Source organism: Limulus polyphemus, unplaced genomic scaffold, assembly GCF_000517525.1.
Source record: "Limulus polyphemus unplaced genomic scaffold, Limulus_polyphemus-2.1.2 Scaffold2488, whole genome shotgun sequence".
Lineage (NCBI taxonomy): Eukaryota > Metazoa > Arthropoda > Merostomata > Xiphosura > Limulidae > Limulus > Limulus polyphemus.
The window spans coordinates 137,484-151,062 of record NW_013668098.1 but is presented as its reverse complement, the minus strand read 5'-3'; the positions used below and the strand labels follow the sequence as shown (position 1 = coordinate 151,062).

Sequence of the window (13,579 nt, the reverse complement as noted above, 5' to 3'; positions counted from 1 at the left end):
GTACTTTATCTGCTATCTTTACTGTAACAGAGCGTTAAGGATGTACCTTATCTGCTATCTTTACTGTAACAGAGCTTTAAGGATGTACCTTATCTGCTATCTTTACTGTAACAGAGCGTTAAGGATGTACTTTAACTGCAATCTTTAGCTTTAAGGACATACTTTATTTGTCATTTTTGTTCAAATAATGTTTTTACAGTTCATATTTCTTTCTCTCTCTCTCTTGCTGTAAAGACAATTACAACAAATGTTCATAAAAGTTGAAAATAAAGGTTTCTTGCACACCATCATTACTTACCTACTTATAACATCATGTAATTCACTGAGCAGTGTCTCTGGAGTGTAAACCATCTCATTCAGCGTTTGTGTCTGATGCCAGAGATTTCTGGGATTGTGAAGAGTCAATGGAGCATTCTGACAGTTCACATAACCCATTCCTCCCCAAGGTCTCCCTTTAGGGCACTGACGAACATCATTGGTAACAGTTACAGCTTCTACAAGGTCATGGCCGTAAATAGGACAAGCTGCACACCTTTGGGAATTTGTATATCCTAGAAGCTTCAGTTTGTTCTTTCGAAAATCTTTCTTCTTTCCTTCTAAGGATTTCTGAAAAAAATCAGTAATAAATACTTGAATTATAAAATTAACTTGTACCAACAAAAGAAACAAAATTTGTTAATTGACTAAACTGTCTCGTTCCACTTAAAGTATTGCTACGGACTCAGTTGGACTGCCTGATTTCGTGACCCCCAAATTATAAAAGTAACTGGAACCAACAAAAGAAATAAAATTTGTTAATTGACTAAATTGTCTCGTTCCACTTAAAGTATTGCTACGGACTCAGTTGCATTGCCTGATTTCGTGACGCCAAATTATAAAAGTAACTGGAACCAACAAAATAAATAAAATTTGTTAATTGACTAAACTGTCTCTTTCCACTTAAAGTATTGCTACGGACTCAGTTGTACTGCCTGATTTCGTGACCCCCAAATTGACTTTTATAGTTTCTATGCTATATCTTTTATGTATATTCACAAAATTCTATAAGCTTTCGATAAGCATAAATCTTTTGTAGACAAAAAATCAGAATTTTTAATGAAGTATTTTCACTAAATATTTCTCCATGACTATATGAAGTCAACATGTTGACTCCTCCAAGTTCAAGGTGAATTTCATGTCAATATTAAAAATACTTTTCTTCATCTAAAAAGTGTCAAATTTCATTTGTATGATCTCTAAAACCTTCTAAATAAATTCTAAACATTTTCTTTCAATAAAACTTTATATTTCATGTTATTTTCTCAACCAATAGCTCTATATGAGATTAGTGTCAATTTGACCAACCTCATAACCACCCCACCACCCAAATACAAATGAAAACTAAATTACCCCTTTTTTCTTTCTAGAATGACTTCAAATTGTAATATGAAACACTTGCTTATCCTAAATAGCTATAACTCGTAACAGTACACATCTGTTTCTACTATTTGTTATTATTTTATTGCCCTTTGAATCGTCTCTAACTAACAATTCTTCCAAGTTGTAAATCACTTAGTGAACATATAGTTCACATTACCCTATCAAATTGTGTAAGCCACAGGCTGGGCTACTCATGAGCATACTCTGTCAATATTTTTTTCTTCTTTATTTTAATAAATCTAATCTTAAAACTTAAAAAGTTTTTAATTTTTACTTGTATAACAATGAATAAAATATACATGAAAAATAAATACAGTAGTTACCTGGGTTTTTTTCTTTTTGCCGTCGACTATCAATGAAATTTAACCATACTTTTTTTATACTTTATACTTTTTATTTAGCTCTTTCAGTACATGCTCAGCCCCTGGGACCGACATCATAACCATTTTGTGTTTGTTATAGTCTTTATGCTATAACTTTTAAATTCGTTAGCAGATTATCAGTAAATATTATACAATGGTTTCATACACAAAATATTAATTTTTTTATTAAGTCTTAAGGTTGGTTAAGCAATGTTTTTCTCATGCCTCCTCCCTCCATGTTGCCTATCCAACATGCAAAGTAATTTTCATTTTAAGATAAATACCTTTATGCATCAGAACATTTTCCAAAAATGGAAAGAGGTGAGTCAAGCCACTGTGTTTGATTCAGTACGATTGATATATCAGCAAACAGTAAAAATATTAGGTTACTTTATATTGTAGCTTGTCAATATCAGCAATTTTAGTTCCTAATTTGTATGAGATTATAGAATTAGCATTTTGACATCACAAATATCTAATTTTAACCAGTGCTGCAATCAACATACCATATGATGCACAAAAACTGCATATTTTAATATTTACTTTTAAATTAAGAAACCAAATAATGTATGATACTAAACTTTGAATTATAATCTCCAGTTTGATACCAAACTTATTGAAATTCATGAAATAGTAGTTCAATAAAATTTTGAATGCAAGTCAACAAATGAGATGACATGGCCTTTGACCCGTCTGGAGAGGGTTAACAAAATAATGCACCTAAGAACAGAAAATAACAACACATAAAAAGCAGACAGCATTCAATAACTATCATAATTTTTCTGACTTTCTAATTATGTTCAAGTTCATCGATGTGTTTCCTGTGAGAATCAAGTTTCAACTGGAAGCAAAATGGACAATTTTTTTGTACAGAAAACAATGCAATATAACATTACAGGGAACTACTGGCAATTTACAAGAGATGGGCATGGCAAGAGGTGGATTGAGTTTCTATCTTATGTCGCTGTAACTAAATAACATTGATGTCTATAAAAGATATGCTTTGTCTGAGCAATGACAATACTTTAATAAGTAATTTCGTTAAATTTTCTTCTTCTTGTAAGGGTGGTAAATAAATTAGAGAAGAGGGAAAAACCGAGAGAGCAAATGTCACAATTCTTATACGATCTAAAATTGTGAATTTTTTAAAATATTACCTTATAAAATTAAGGCCTTAAAGCTTATATACTATTAAAATTGGGTTTTGATTGCAAAGATTATTCATACATCATGATAATAAAGTAATCTAGTGTGCAAATGTTTGAAAACTAAAACACTTGATAAAAATTTTTAATTTTGAATGTGCATTTACTGATATGTTTGATACTTTTTAGTATTATTTCTGTCAGCGCTTGCAAATTATCAAAACCAGAAATAGTCATAAATTTGTTTTTTTACAAACTTATGACTAAAATGACAGCTGTGAGAAATATAGAGAAAATAAATGGCACGTACCATTAAAAAGTTGTAATTCAGAGTAAAGCCTTTAAAAACTGCACCCACCCACCCACAAATTTCTAATCTTATAAACAAAAATACCATTTATAAAAGAGATGGTTTATTACTTTTAATTACTCATACTATATTTAACTAGCCAGACACTAAAGCATCAGAATGAATCCATAATTCACATTTGATAAAAGCATAAAAACTTACGAGTTGAAATAAGAGCTTCGTGGAGTTGTCCATTTTCTGTTCCACAGACGATGAGGTGTCTCCACAAGTAACAGGTTTAGATGGAGTCACATTAGTAAATTTATTTCTTCTTCTTTGGTACTGAACTTTGTGAGTTGCACAGCATACAGATGTTGAATACTCGACTCTGTACACCTATCAACACCAGTTTTTCACAAGTGATATAACTGTCACCATTCATCAGTTAGACCCATACATTTCTGAAACTAAGAATTTAATTTTTTACAGTCTTTGTGTGTGTGTGTGTGTGTGTGTATTACCATGTACATTTTTTTTAGCAACATTGTATGTGACATTTTTCAGTGTTTCTTACAACATTTATAACTAAGGAGTTTTAATTTATTCTGTGGCTGCTGTTAAACACTTTTTAAGTAACAAATGACTCTGTCCAACTTATGCAGGAATAACTGTGACTCACAGTAACCCAAAGCTAGACATGATTGACAAATCCACCATATCATTTTGGTCATGATGGATATTTATTGATTTTCTTTTACCTGAAGGAACTAGTCTGGCCAAACACTTCTATATTCAGTCTACAAAACACTGACCACGAACAACAAATCTACCCAGAATCTAAGTGCTTCCAGTGGGATCGAAATTTATTAGGGAACAATGGTTAACACGAGATGAAAGAACAAAAGTTAAAGACAGCATTAATCTATAATACAACTATCTCTAAGCACTGCTACTGATTTTCAAATGCACATCAACAAAGAGAATGTTTCATTCACTTAGTCAATACAAACCTGCAGTTGCTGGTTGAGTAACAACAGTTAAAGGGGTTACTTTCAGAACTGGTTTTCCAGCAGAAGTACTTGCAGGTGTGCTTGGGTTAAGGACGACATTAGTGGACACTGTTGTTGCTGGTGCCGTTGAGGATATTACTTTCTCTTTCAGGGCATCTTGAAGTGATCCTACGAAGTTCCATAAAGTAATTGTTAAGAAACATTTTAAGTATTCTACCCCCCCAAAACTAATCATACAGGCTTCACACAACAGTCTTTATTTGTCCCTGATCATCTGTCTGGACAGCATGTTTCTACAGCCAGAGGATGAGATCAGGAGAATATTTCTGTACGAGACCAGTAGAGAGCCAGAAGTGCTGGTTGCAAAAACTAGCTGGGTGATAGGTCTCAATGTTTTCTTTAGCAAAATTAGCATCCAGTTAGTGGACTTCCTAATAAACACATTTCTGACAACTGAGAACTTTACGTCAGCTGCAACTTATAACAAATATATAACTCGCATACTTTCTATACTCCAACCCCCTTACCTTCGTTGAAAGTTCGTACTCCATCGTAAAAGCAAACTTTAAATCTTAATACAAGTTTCACAAGACCATGACCAAAGCCAAGTGTTTCTTTTATACCAACACCAGAATGCAATGCTTTTCTCACATCTACTGCATGGAACAAAAGCAATAAGGTTTTTTTACATCAACGGGGAGATAAATTTATTATTTATAATAAAATAAAAAAGCACCATGTTGCACAGTTTTATACTATGCTGTTATTTAACAGTTGACCCAAAAGCTACGTTTTACACTTGCCTGTTAGCAATAATAAAATTAAAAGCTTAATGATAAGCACCAGCTCACTTTGTTAAAAATAATTCAATGTCTTAGATATAGTTAAGCCTAACAAATATATAATTAATTTCACTATTTGTAAAAGTTAACTCTTATTATTCTTAAATAAATTATGTACAGCTCTATCAAAGAGAACCTTGAACGTCTCCAAGCTCATGCCACATCATAACATTAGTTTTTGAAAACTTTTGTACAGCAAGGAGTAACTTCCACAACAATTAATATAGTGTGTCTATACATATACACACACATCTAGTACAAGGTGATGTCCAGATCAGCCATATCCATACAACCATATGTAAAATAACAACCTTCTTGATGGCCTGAAACCAGAGGAGTGATTTGGGGGCTAGGATAATCAGACTCATGCCATCTTAACTAGTAATTTCACAGACTATTTAGACAGATACCCTAAACAAGTGTCTATATTTATAATGATTAGGCCAGTAAAGTATAAACTGGTCATTTCGTGAAATAATGAGGCAATACAAATCCATACAGTCAGTCATTTCCAATGATTGTTTTAGAATTATTTAAGAATGAAAGGAATTATTTTATAGCCAAAACTAAGAACATTTCAAGTGTAACAAAATCCAGGATAAAATTTCATGGTATGTAACTCACGTGAAGATTGTGTTAACTGCTGACTGACAGTAGCCCCAACACTCGAGAGTACAGACTGATCAGAAGAAATGGTAGGAGTTGCAGGTGTAAGAAGTACATGTTGGCCAGATGGTGTCTGAAGAAGCCTTCCAATACCAAAAGGTGTTGCCACTCCCGTTCCTAACTGTGTGTTTTGTTGAAGATGAAGGGTTGTGCCTAATTTTGAAGACACTGCGGGAATTCCAACTGAAATTAATATAAAATGTTCTATATAAGTTATATCCAGAAGTTGACTACAGTAAATATAGCAACTACTACCATAACAAAATACATAATCACACCACACGTCGGGTGAAATATTCCCTACATTCTAAACTCAACCAATCACAAGCTACATTCAAATGATAACATTCCAGAAAACTTTTATGAGATCTTTAGGATTTCATAACATTTCAAGTGATTTTTTTAAAGAAAAACAAAGCAAGTATAAACTGGAACAGTGTACCATAAAAACAAAATACAATATTGAAATCCAAAGTTCCTTTACCTAGGCCAGCAGAAGTTTTCTGTATATGATGAAGTGTGTATTCTGCTCCTGACTGACTAGTGCCAAGTGCAGCAACAGGACTGATGGATTGGGAAGATGGTCCTACTACATTTCCTGAGCTAGTTAAAACCAGTAACCTCTGCTGAGTTGCAGCTAACTGGGGCTGGGCAAACCCAATGGGCCTAGAAGGCACTGTTGGGGCAGTGGGTCTTAAGAGGGGTGCAGGTGACACAGCTCTATTCTGCACACCCGTCATTGGAGAAGCTCTTCCTGAAGCAGGCTGATGAAAAAGAAGTGAAAAATAATGAAATTTAGTAAGAGATGCCTAAAAACAAAAACAACACTAAGAGATACTGAATGCTATAAAAATATAGCTAGGGGGAGAAAACTAATTCTAATCACTCTTTAATACTAAGCTTTGCAGCATTATTCTCTTACGCACTGCCCTAACAACTGCCAGAGAATGTATTACTAGAGTTTTCATACTAATCTTATTCAATAGTTTCTTGTTTTATCTATAAACAAAACATATATATTTATATTAGTAAAAATTCCTTAATTTGAACACTTCAGTTATATCTTTACTTTATAACTAATTGACCACATGACCTCACAAAATGCCAGGCAGTAAAGGGTTAAGTACACCTCAGACTGAGTTGAAATGTGATTTTGGCACTCAGTGCTGTTCTAAGTACTACTTTGCAAAGGTTTTCCAAATACAGTGAAAACTACGAAGGTTTTCTTCTTCAAAATATTGTGCCTAGGCTCTACATCGTTTACAACTCTTGATACATGAACATCATTTTTAGTAAAGGTTTATAACACGAGCCATATGCTTACAATGGTGACACTGTACAAGTGTTAACGTGTCACCAAATCATTCTAAGAAGTGCAATTAACCCCCTGTAAAAAATCAGATGCTCAATATAAAAGCATTAAAAACAACCAACAAAAAAACGAGATATAACTATAAATATAACAATACAGTGAGTTCTAGTATTTGGTCTTCTACGATTAACACGTCTTTACTAAAATATCTCTCAAGCTTTAAAGCACATATACAAGTTTAATTTAACAAGATTTCAGAGCTTTTAAGAGATCCTGTTTCTCTTCTTATCATTTAAGAGAAGTCTTCATCCCTATAAAAGGTACTTGGCTAAATAAAAACAAAACAAAGACTTTTATTGTGAAATTTTTGTTAAATAAACAACAACTCGAAAGCAATGTATATTATGAAAGTCTTTGGTCTCTATTAATTATAAAGCCTTTCTCTTATTTAAGAGTTCATATCCAGCCTTTAAACTTTGGATCTGGTTATTAAAATCAGCTGATCAAATTACTTTAAAATAATTAAAGCAACAACTGTTTGTAATAAATCCCTTGCGAATGTTTTATACCAAATTCTGAGCAACGTACAAATGATTTTTCAAAATGGAGAGTTTTCGGATTCAATTTTTGAAATGGAATGATATACATGGAAACAGATGTTACTGTTGGGTGTATATTTGTGGTAATCTGAATTCAGTTGCTATCATGGTTATTCGTATAATCAGGTTTTTCTTTTATATTTTATGTGCTTTTACAATATGCTTTAAGAGTACAAACACTAATCCTTGCTAATGACACTGTACCTTATAATGATACTTTTTTTTTTTTTTCCCAGGAGAAAACCTTTGAAACCTGAAAACATAAAGATGAATGGTCTTGAAAGTTCTCAAAGTATGTTTAAACGAGATAGCAATGTTAATATCTATCTTACCTGTGATGCAGTGGATGTCCGAATGTGCAAGCGTATTTTCCCAGGTGGACATTTGGGAGGTGGATCAGGATAACTATCAATTTCCTCAATAAATCGTGGTAATGTCTGGAACTTTTTAATACGGTGAGCAGCAAAAGCAGTAAGGCACAATTCTAGATCAGCCAGCAACAGGTTTAAGGCCCATAGACTGACATGCTACATATTTGGTAGAAGAAATAAAACAATTAATAAATACAATTTTATTTAAATAACCAATATAATTGTATAGTTTCGAAAATCCCTTCTTGAAATGAGCAACACACACACAAAACAAGTTATATGAATATATGGCCCTCTTTAAAAATGGCAATAAAATCAAACATCTCCAAGATATATTTAAAAGTGAATATCAATAAGTATCTAAAAGAATCAGTTAAGTATTTGTTTCTGAAAAAAATGGTCTGAAAAGCACCTCACTAGTGCAACCAGAACAGTATTCTTTCAGAGAATTCTCTCCGAGATCAGCGGCTCTGCCGAGTAATTACAAATCAATTCGGCAGAAATTTAAGACCTCAAATGCTTAAAAATATTCTTAAGAGAGAGAGTCATACCCTCTCTATAAAAAAGCGTTAACAAAAATTACATGTACGATATGTTACCGTACTCTTCCAAACTGCTGTTAAATAAAACACAACCACCAGTTCAGAGAATAGGAAACATTACATTGTGTTCCCACAAATAATAAACAGTAGGTTTTGAATTAAATTAATTTCTATGGAATTTTTAAGTCCTATGCACAAAACTTTCTACTTAAGTATCTTTAATGACTACAAATTAATTTATATTAGACAAAAAGAGTACTCAACCAAAATTGTACTTTACACAGATGGGTAGAAAACTACTATAAAAAGTGGAAAATCCATTATTTACTGACGAGACTCCTTGTAATCAGTTGGAAGAATTTTTTCACATTCTTAGTGAATTATGCTAAATAAATGCAATACAATAATCAAATATCAATTCCACAGAATAAAAAGGTTTTTTAATAAAAGCGGCAATTATTACTTCAATATTTAAATACGATATGAAGTTGTGCTATTGACACCTGAAATGTGTCTCCAGTCCTGACAGGAATAATGGATAGAAATAATTATCTTCGAACTATTAGTCACATGAACATAAAAATAGTACCAACTGCATTAGATACAGTAAAAAAAAACTGTTCTATTTTACTTCATTTAAACTTTATAGGCAACAAAAACAGAGGTACGGGAAGCTCCCAAGAAAAACACCCAAATAACTACGTCACAAAAGAATTGCACTACTTAAAGATATAGTTCTATCAAAACTTGAAACTGGAATTTATCAAACTAAACAGATGTACTCTTACTTAAAAAACCTTGCTGAGGTTGAAGTTAAAAATGTATTTACTAGCTTCTAAAGATCAACTTCTTTCTAATCCGAATGTACAAAAATGAATTAATGTGTAAGATTTCATGATGTTAGTGGGTTGGTATATTTATCTCTGACTGTTAATAAGTTAACTTTGTTTTTATTTTTCAACAATATTATTAATATACTTTTGACAAATGTCCTTACTTCATCCAGAATAAAATACTTCCACCGTTTTCTGCGGAATGCCTGATGGTCCTGGATTACCAGTTTGTAAGAGGTGATGCACACATGGAATGCATTAGGTTTTGTCCATCCCTGAAACAAAGTTTAATATAAATCAACTTCACTGTACAGAATCTCCAAAATCTTTATTATTTTTAACATATATACCCAAGACCTTTTCCATCCGTAATTGTCCGACACAGGACCGTAGCCAAATTATTATATAATAAATAAGATGTACAATTTGACTAATTTTCTGAGCAACAAATTGCATGACCAGCTCTGCCGTTGGTGAAAGCCCGACAGGTCCAGTGAAAGTATACAAGTAAAAGTGCACTCTCAGTCCATAATAGGATTTACTTTTGAAGCTCTTGTAATACACTTTAAATGTCTTGCGGATTATTTTAAAGAGCGTACACTCCTCCATCTTTTTTCTCTGGAACATGCAGAAAAAAAACAGAAAAAAAAACAGATTGGCTAAAAATGAGCAAAACCTCTAAGGATTTTTAGTATAATTTATTCTCCAATAATTGTTGTACGACATGTGAAGTGGATCAGAAGTGGAAAGGTATATCAGTCGAGTCGATAAACTTGGCAGAAAATGCAAAGCAGTTGCATAATTTCTCGTTCAAAGCAGCCCATTTCACAGTAGAGATGTGGTCAAGATTTGTACTCTCTGAATTTGGTAAATTTAATGCATTAAATTTATAATAATCCTGAATTTTGCTTCTACACAAACTACATTCTACATCAAGAAGTAAGAAATATCCTAAAAAATATTTTAATTATGAACCACTTTTCTAATTCAAGCATAAAAACTTATTCTAACTCTAGTATATATAAACTGGAAGTTAAATGGTGAGAATCAGGAAAACAAGTGGGAACTTAAACAGCAACAACATCTTTATTCTCTGCACTGGGTATTTTACTACTGTATATTGTGATTATAATGGTAAACAAGCCAATATTCTGAAAATTATATTAACAATCTTTGACTTGTAGAATTTTGTTGTGGTGCGCGTTTTGGTCAAACTCCAACTATTTACAATAGCCACTGCGGTAATGATATAGAACTTATTCTTTAAATATTTCAAATTTTCAATATCTGACAAAGTTTTCCTTGATACTGGATGGTTACTGCACCGATATGGCATAATATGTATGGTGCATACGCGAAGAATGCCTGTACCCCAATTTTTATACTAGATAACTTCAATTTTTTTTCTTTATTTGTAAAGGAACTCTACAAATTACTTTATTTTTCTAAATTTTATTCAAACACACTGTTCTGTTTATACTCACCTAAGCACACAAAAACATTAATGTCTTTCATACATATATTAACTCGCATCCTACAATAAACAATACAGTCATAAAGATATTCACTCCTACTCTTCAATGGATTACATGCAATGTTTCTATGACTTGTATTAAAGATAAGGAGAAAAAATACAAAATCACGTGAACTACTGCACAAATCCACCTTCATTTACCTGTCTTTTTTGCTTTCTCTCTTTCGGGTTTCCATAATATGTGAGAATTTTGAAAGCTGGACACCACTTCTTGAATTCCATTTCCCAGTTCAGCATAACACTTGTTGGCACGACAATAAGATGAGGACCCCAGTTACCTAAACAAGAAAGAAGAATTTACCAAACTTTTTAGTAAGCCAACATATCACTTACCAATTTCAATATTTTTTAACTCCAGTTTTTGGTAGATTAACTCTCAACAGAGGCTCGTATAAAGTCTTTATACATTTGATACTACTAACTTTCAATATAGTGTGTATATCTTCACACAATTTGGCAGTCTTTCACACACAAAAAATCATCTTTTTTAGCAATTTATTTTGAATAAACTAAAATGATTTGTCCATTAATATATTGAGTATTTGTTTTGGATAGTCTGTGTGAAAAGTGATTTTAGTGTTACGATTAAAAATACTTTTCTTCATCTCAAAAATCACAGATTTGATTTGTGTAATCTATAAAACCTCCTAAATACATTTCAAAGGCTTGGTTTTATCTGTTAATTTCTCTACATTAACCCTATAACAACGTTGGTCAATTTGACCAAACCCGTATTCTCCAATAAAAAAAACTAAATTACCCTTATTTTTCTTTCTAGAATATTTCAAATTGTAACATCAAACTACATTCGTTTATCCTAAGTAGCTTTTATTCGTGCCATTATAACTTATAAATCACTTGGGAGACGTGGAGGTCGCATTACGCTATCGATTTACATTACCCACGAGCTGCTCCATTCGTGCTTTGTGAAACATTTTTGTTATATTACTATCATTCATTTTACCTAATCTAACCTTAACTAATATAAAGAGATCCCTATTTTTATTTTAGTTCCTTTTATAATAGTAAATACAAATAAATGTGAAAAACAAGAAATAAAGTATTTACCCAAATATTCTTTTTTCCTCCTATCGATTGTTGAAGACAATTAAACTTACTTTTTTTATTCTAATGGTAGTAATGCAATAAATAATTTTTAATTAATTAAATAATGCCCGAAAGAACATAGACTGATAACATTCAAAAAAGTAGACAACCTCCCCTAACTCTCTCACAATTGTTCTGGCTGTCTAACGATGCAACAAGAGCCATTCATTACAAATTCATCCAAGTTAATCGTTAACTTTCCCATGTAACCGACGCTTGTGCTAACAGTGAAATTGACAATTCTACTATCAGAAAACAATGTTATACAATACGTCATTTGATAAATGAAAACCTTGGCTTTCTATTGGTTATAGATAACATATAATTAAAGATGTGAACAATTAACAAATCCTGAAAGATGTGACAAGAGGGATCTGATTTTCTATTTGATAGCTCTGTAACCAAACAAAATTGAAGGCTATGAAAATTATGGTTTGTCTGAGCAATGACAATTTTATAGTGAGTAATTTAGTTGAATTTCATACTTATTAGAAATGTGGTGAATAAAATAGAGAAGAGGGGAAGCCTAGAGAAAATGTGCCACAGTAGTGGAAATAAAGGATTTTTTTAAATATTGCCTTATCAAATTAAGAATTAAAAACTTATATCATATTAAAATATGGATCGTTAGCTAAGATTTTATGCTATACTAATTGGTATAACATAAACAAAAACTAAATTAATAAAATTTTGAATGTAAGAAACTAAAACCTCATGACATGCTCAGTAAATGATGCCCGTCACGATAGGGTTATATCTAGATTTCAGTAAAATATTTTAAGATTCAATTTAAGCCTTATTTTACAACTATGCAAATTTATGAACCGCGACTCACCCTTATCACATGCTTGATGTGCGAGAACCGCAATTGTCTGAATAGTTTTTCCTAGTCCCATCTCATCGGCCAAAATTCCATTTAGTTTTCGGTCATGCATTGCCACTAGCCAATCAAGGCCAATATGTTGATATTCTCTTAACTGATGCTTCAGAAGAAATGGAACTTTCGTAAAAACCTGAATTAAAAAGTATAAACAAACATCTATCAGAGATGACCGAAATACCATATACAAATTGAAATCTTTGTGCTATTAAAATACATTGTAAGAATAACCAAAATCTTATCTTTTAATTGCTATTTGTCATGACTTGAGGATACAGATTTTGTTATGACCATTTGGTTTTTTTCTTCCATTTAATGTAAATTAAAAACATTAAAATCCTGATTAGGGACAGTATTACAACATAAAGTGGGCTCCTAAGGACAACATCACAACATAAAATTGGATAATAATGGCTGGAGACGGCTTAAATGGGTAATGAAGAAAAACTTTAATATAAGTTTAACATGACAGCAAATGTACAACGTTTCGCCAAGGTTTTGTCATCAAAACCTTGTCGAAACGTTGTACATTTGCTGTCATGTTTAAATTATATTTAAATTTTTCTTTATTACCCATTTAAGCCGTCTCCAGCCATTATTATCCAATTTTATGTTGTGATGTTGTCCTTAGGAGCCCACTTTATGTTGTAATACTGTCCCTAATCAGG

At 32.1% G+C, this 13,579-nt stretch overlaps 1 protein-coding gene across 1 annotated transcript in view; it reads right to left on the bottom strand.

Annotated features, from left to right (window-relative positions):
* The window catches only part of LOC106467099 (helicase domino-like), a 94,605-nt gene that overhangs the window by 26,606 nt on the left and 54,420 nt on the right, over positions 1-13,579 (bottom strand). The window contains exons 13-21 of the mRNA XM_022395218.1: positions 12,867-13,044; positions 11,066-11,202; positions 9,555-9,665; positions 7,977-8,171; positions 6,218-6,497; positions 5,692-5,916; positions 4,226-4,393; positions 3,438-3,562; positions 299-606 (exon numbers count right to left, since the gene is read on the bottom strand). Coding sequence (XP_022250926.1) covers positions 299-606; positions 3,438-3,562; positions 4,226-4,393; positions 5,692-5,916; positions 6,218-6,497; positions 7,977-8,171; positions 9,555-9,665; positions 11,066-11,202; positions 12,867-13,044 — 1,727 coding nt within the window. The remainder of the gene's footprint in view (positions 1-298; positions 607-3,437; positions 3,563-4,225; positions 4,394-5,691; positions 5,917-6,217; positions 6,498-7,976; positions 8,172-9,554; positions 9,666-11,065; positions 11,203-12,866; positions 13,045-13,579) is intronic.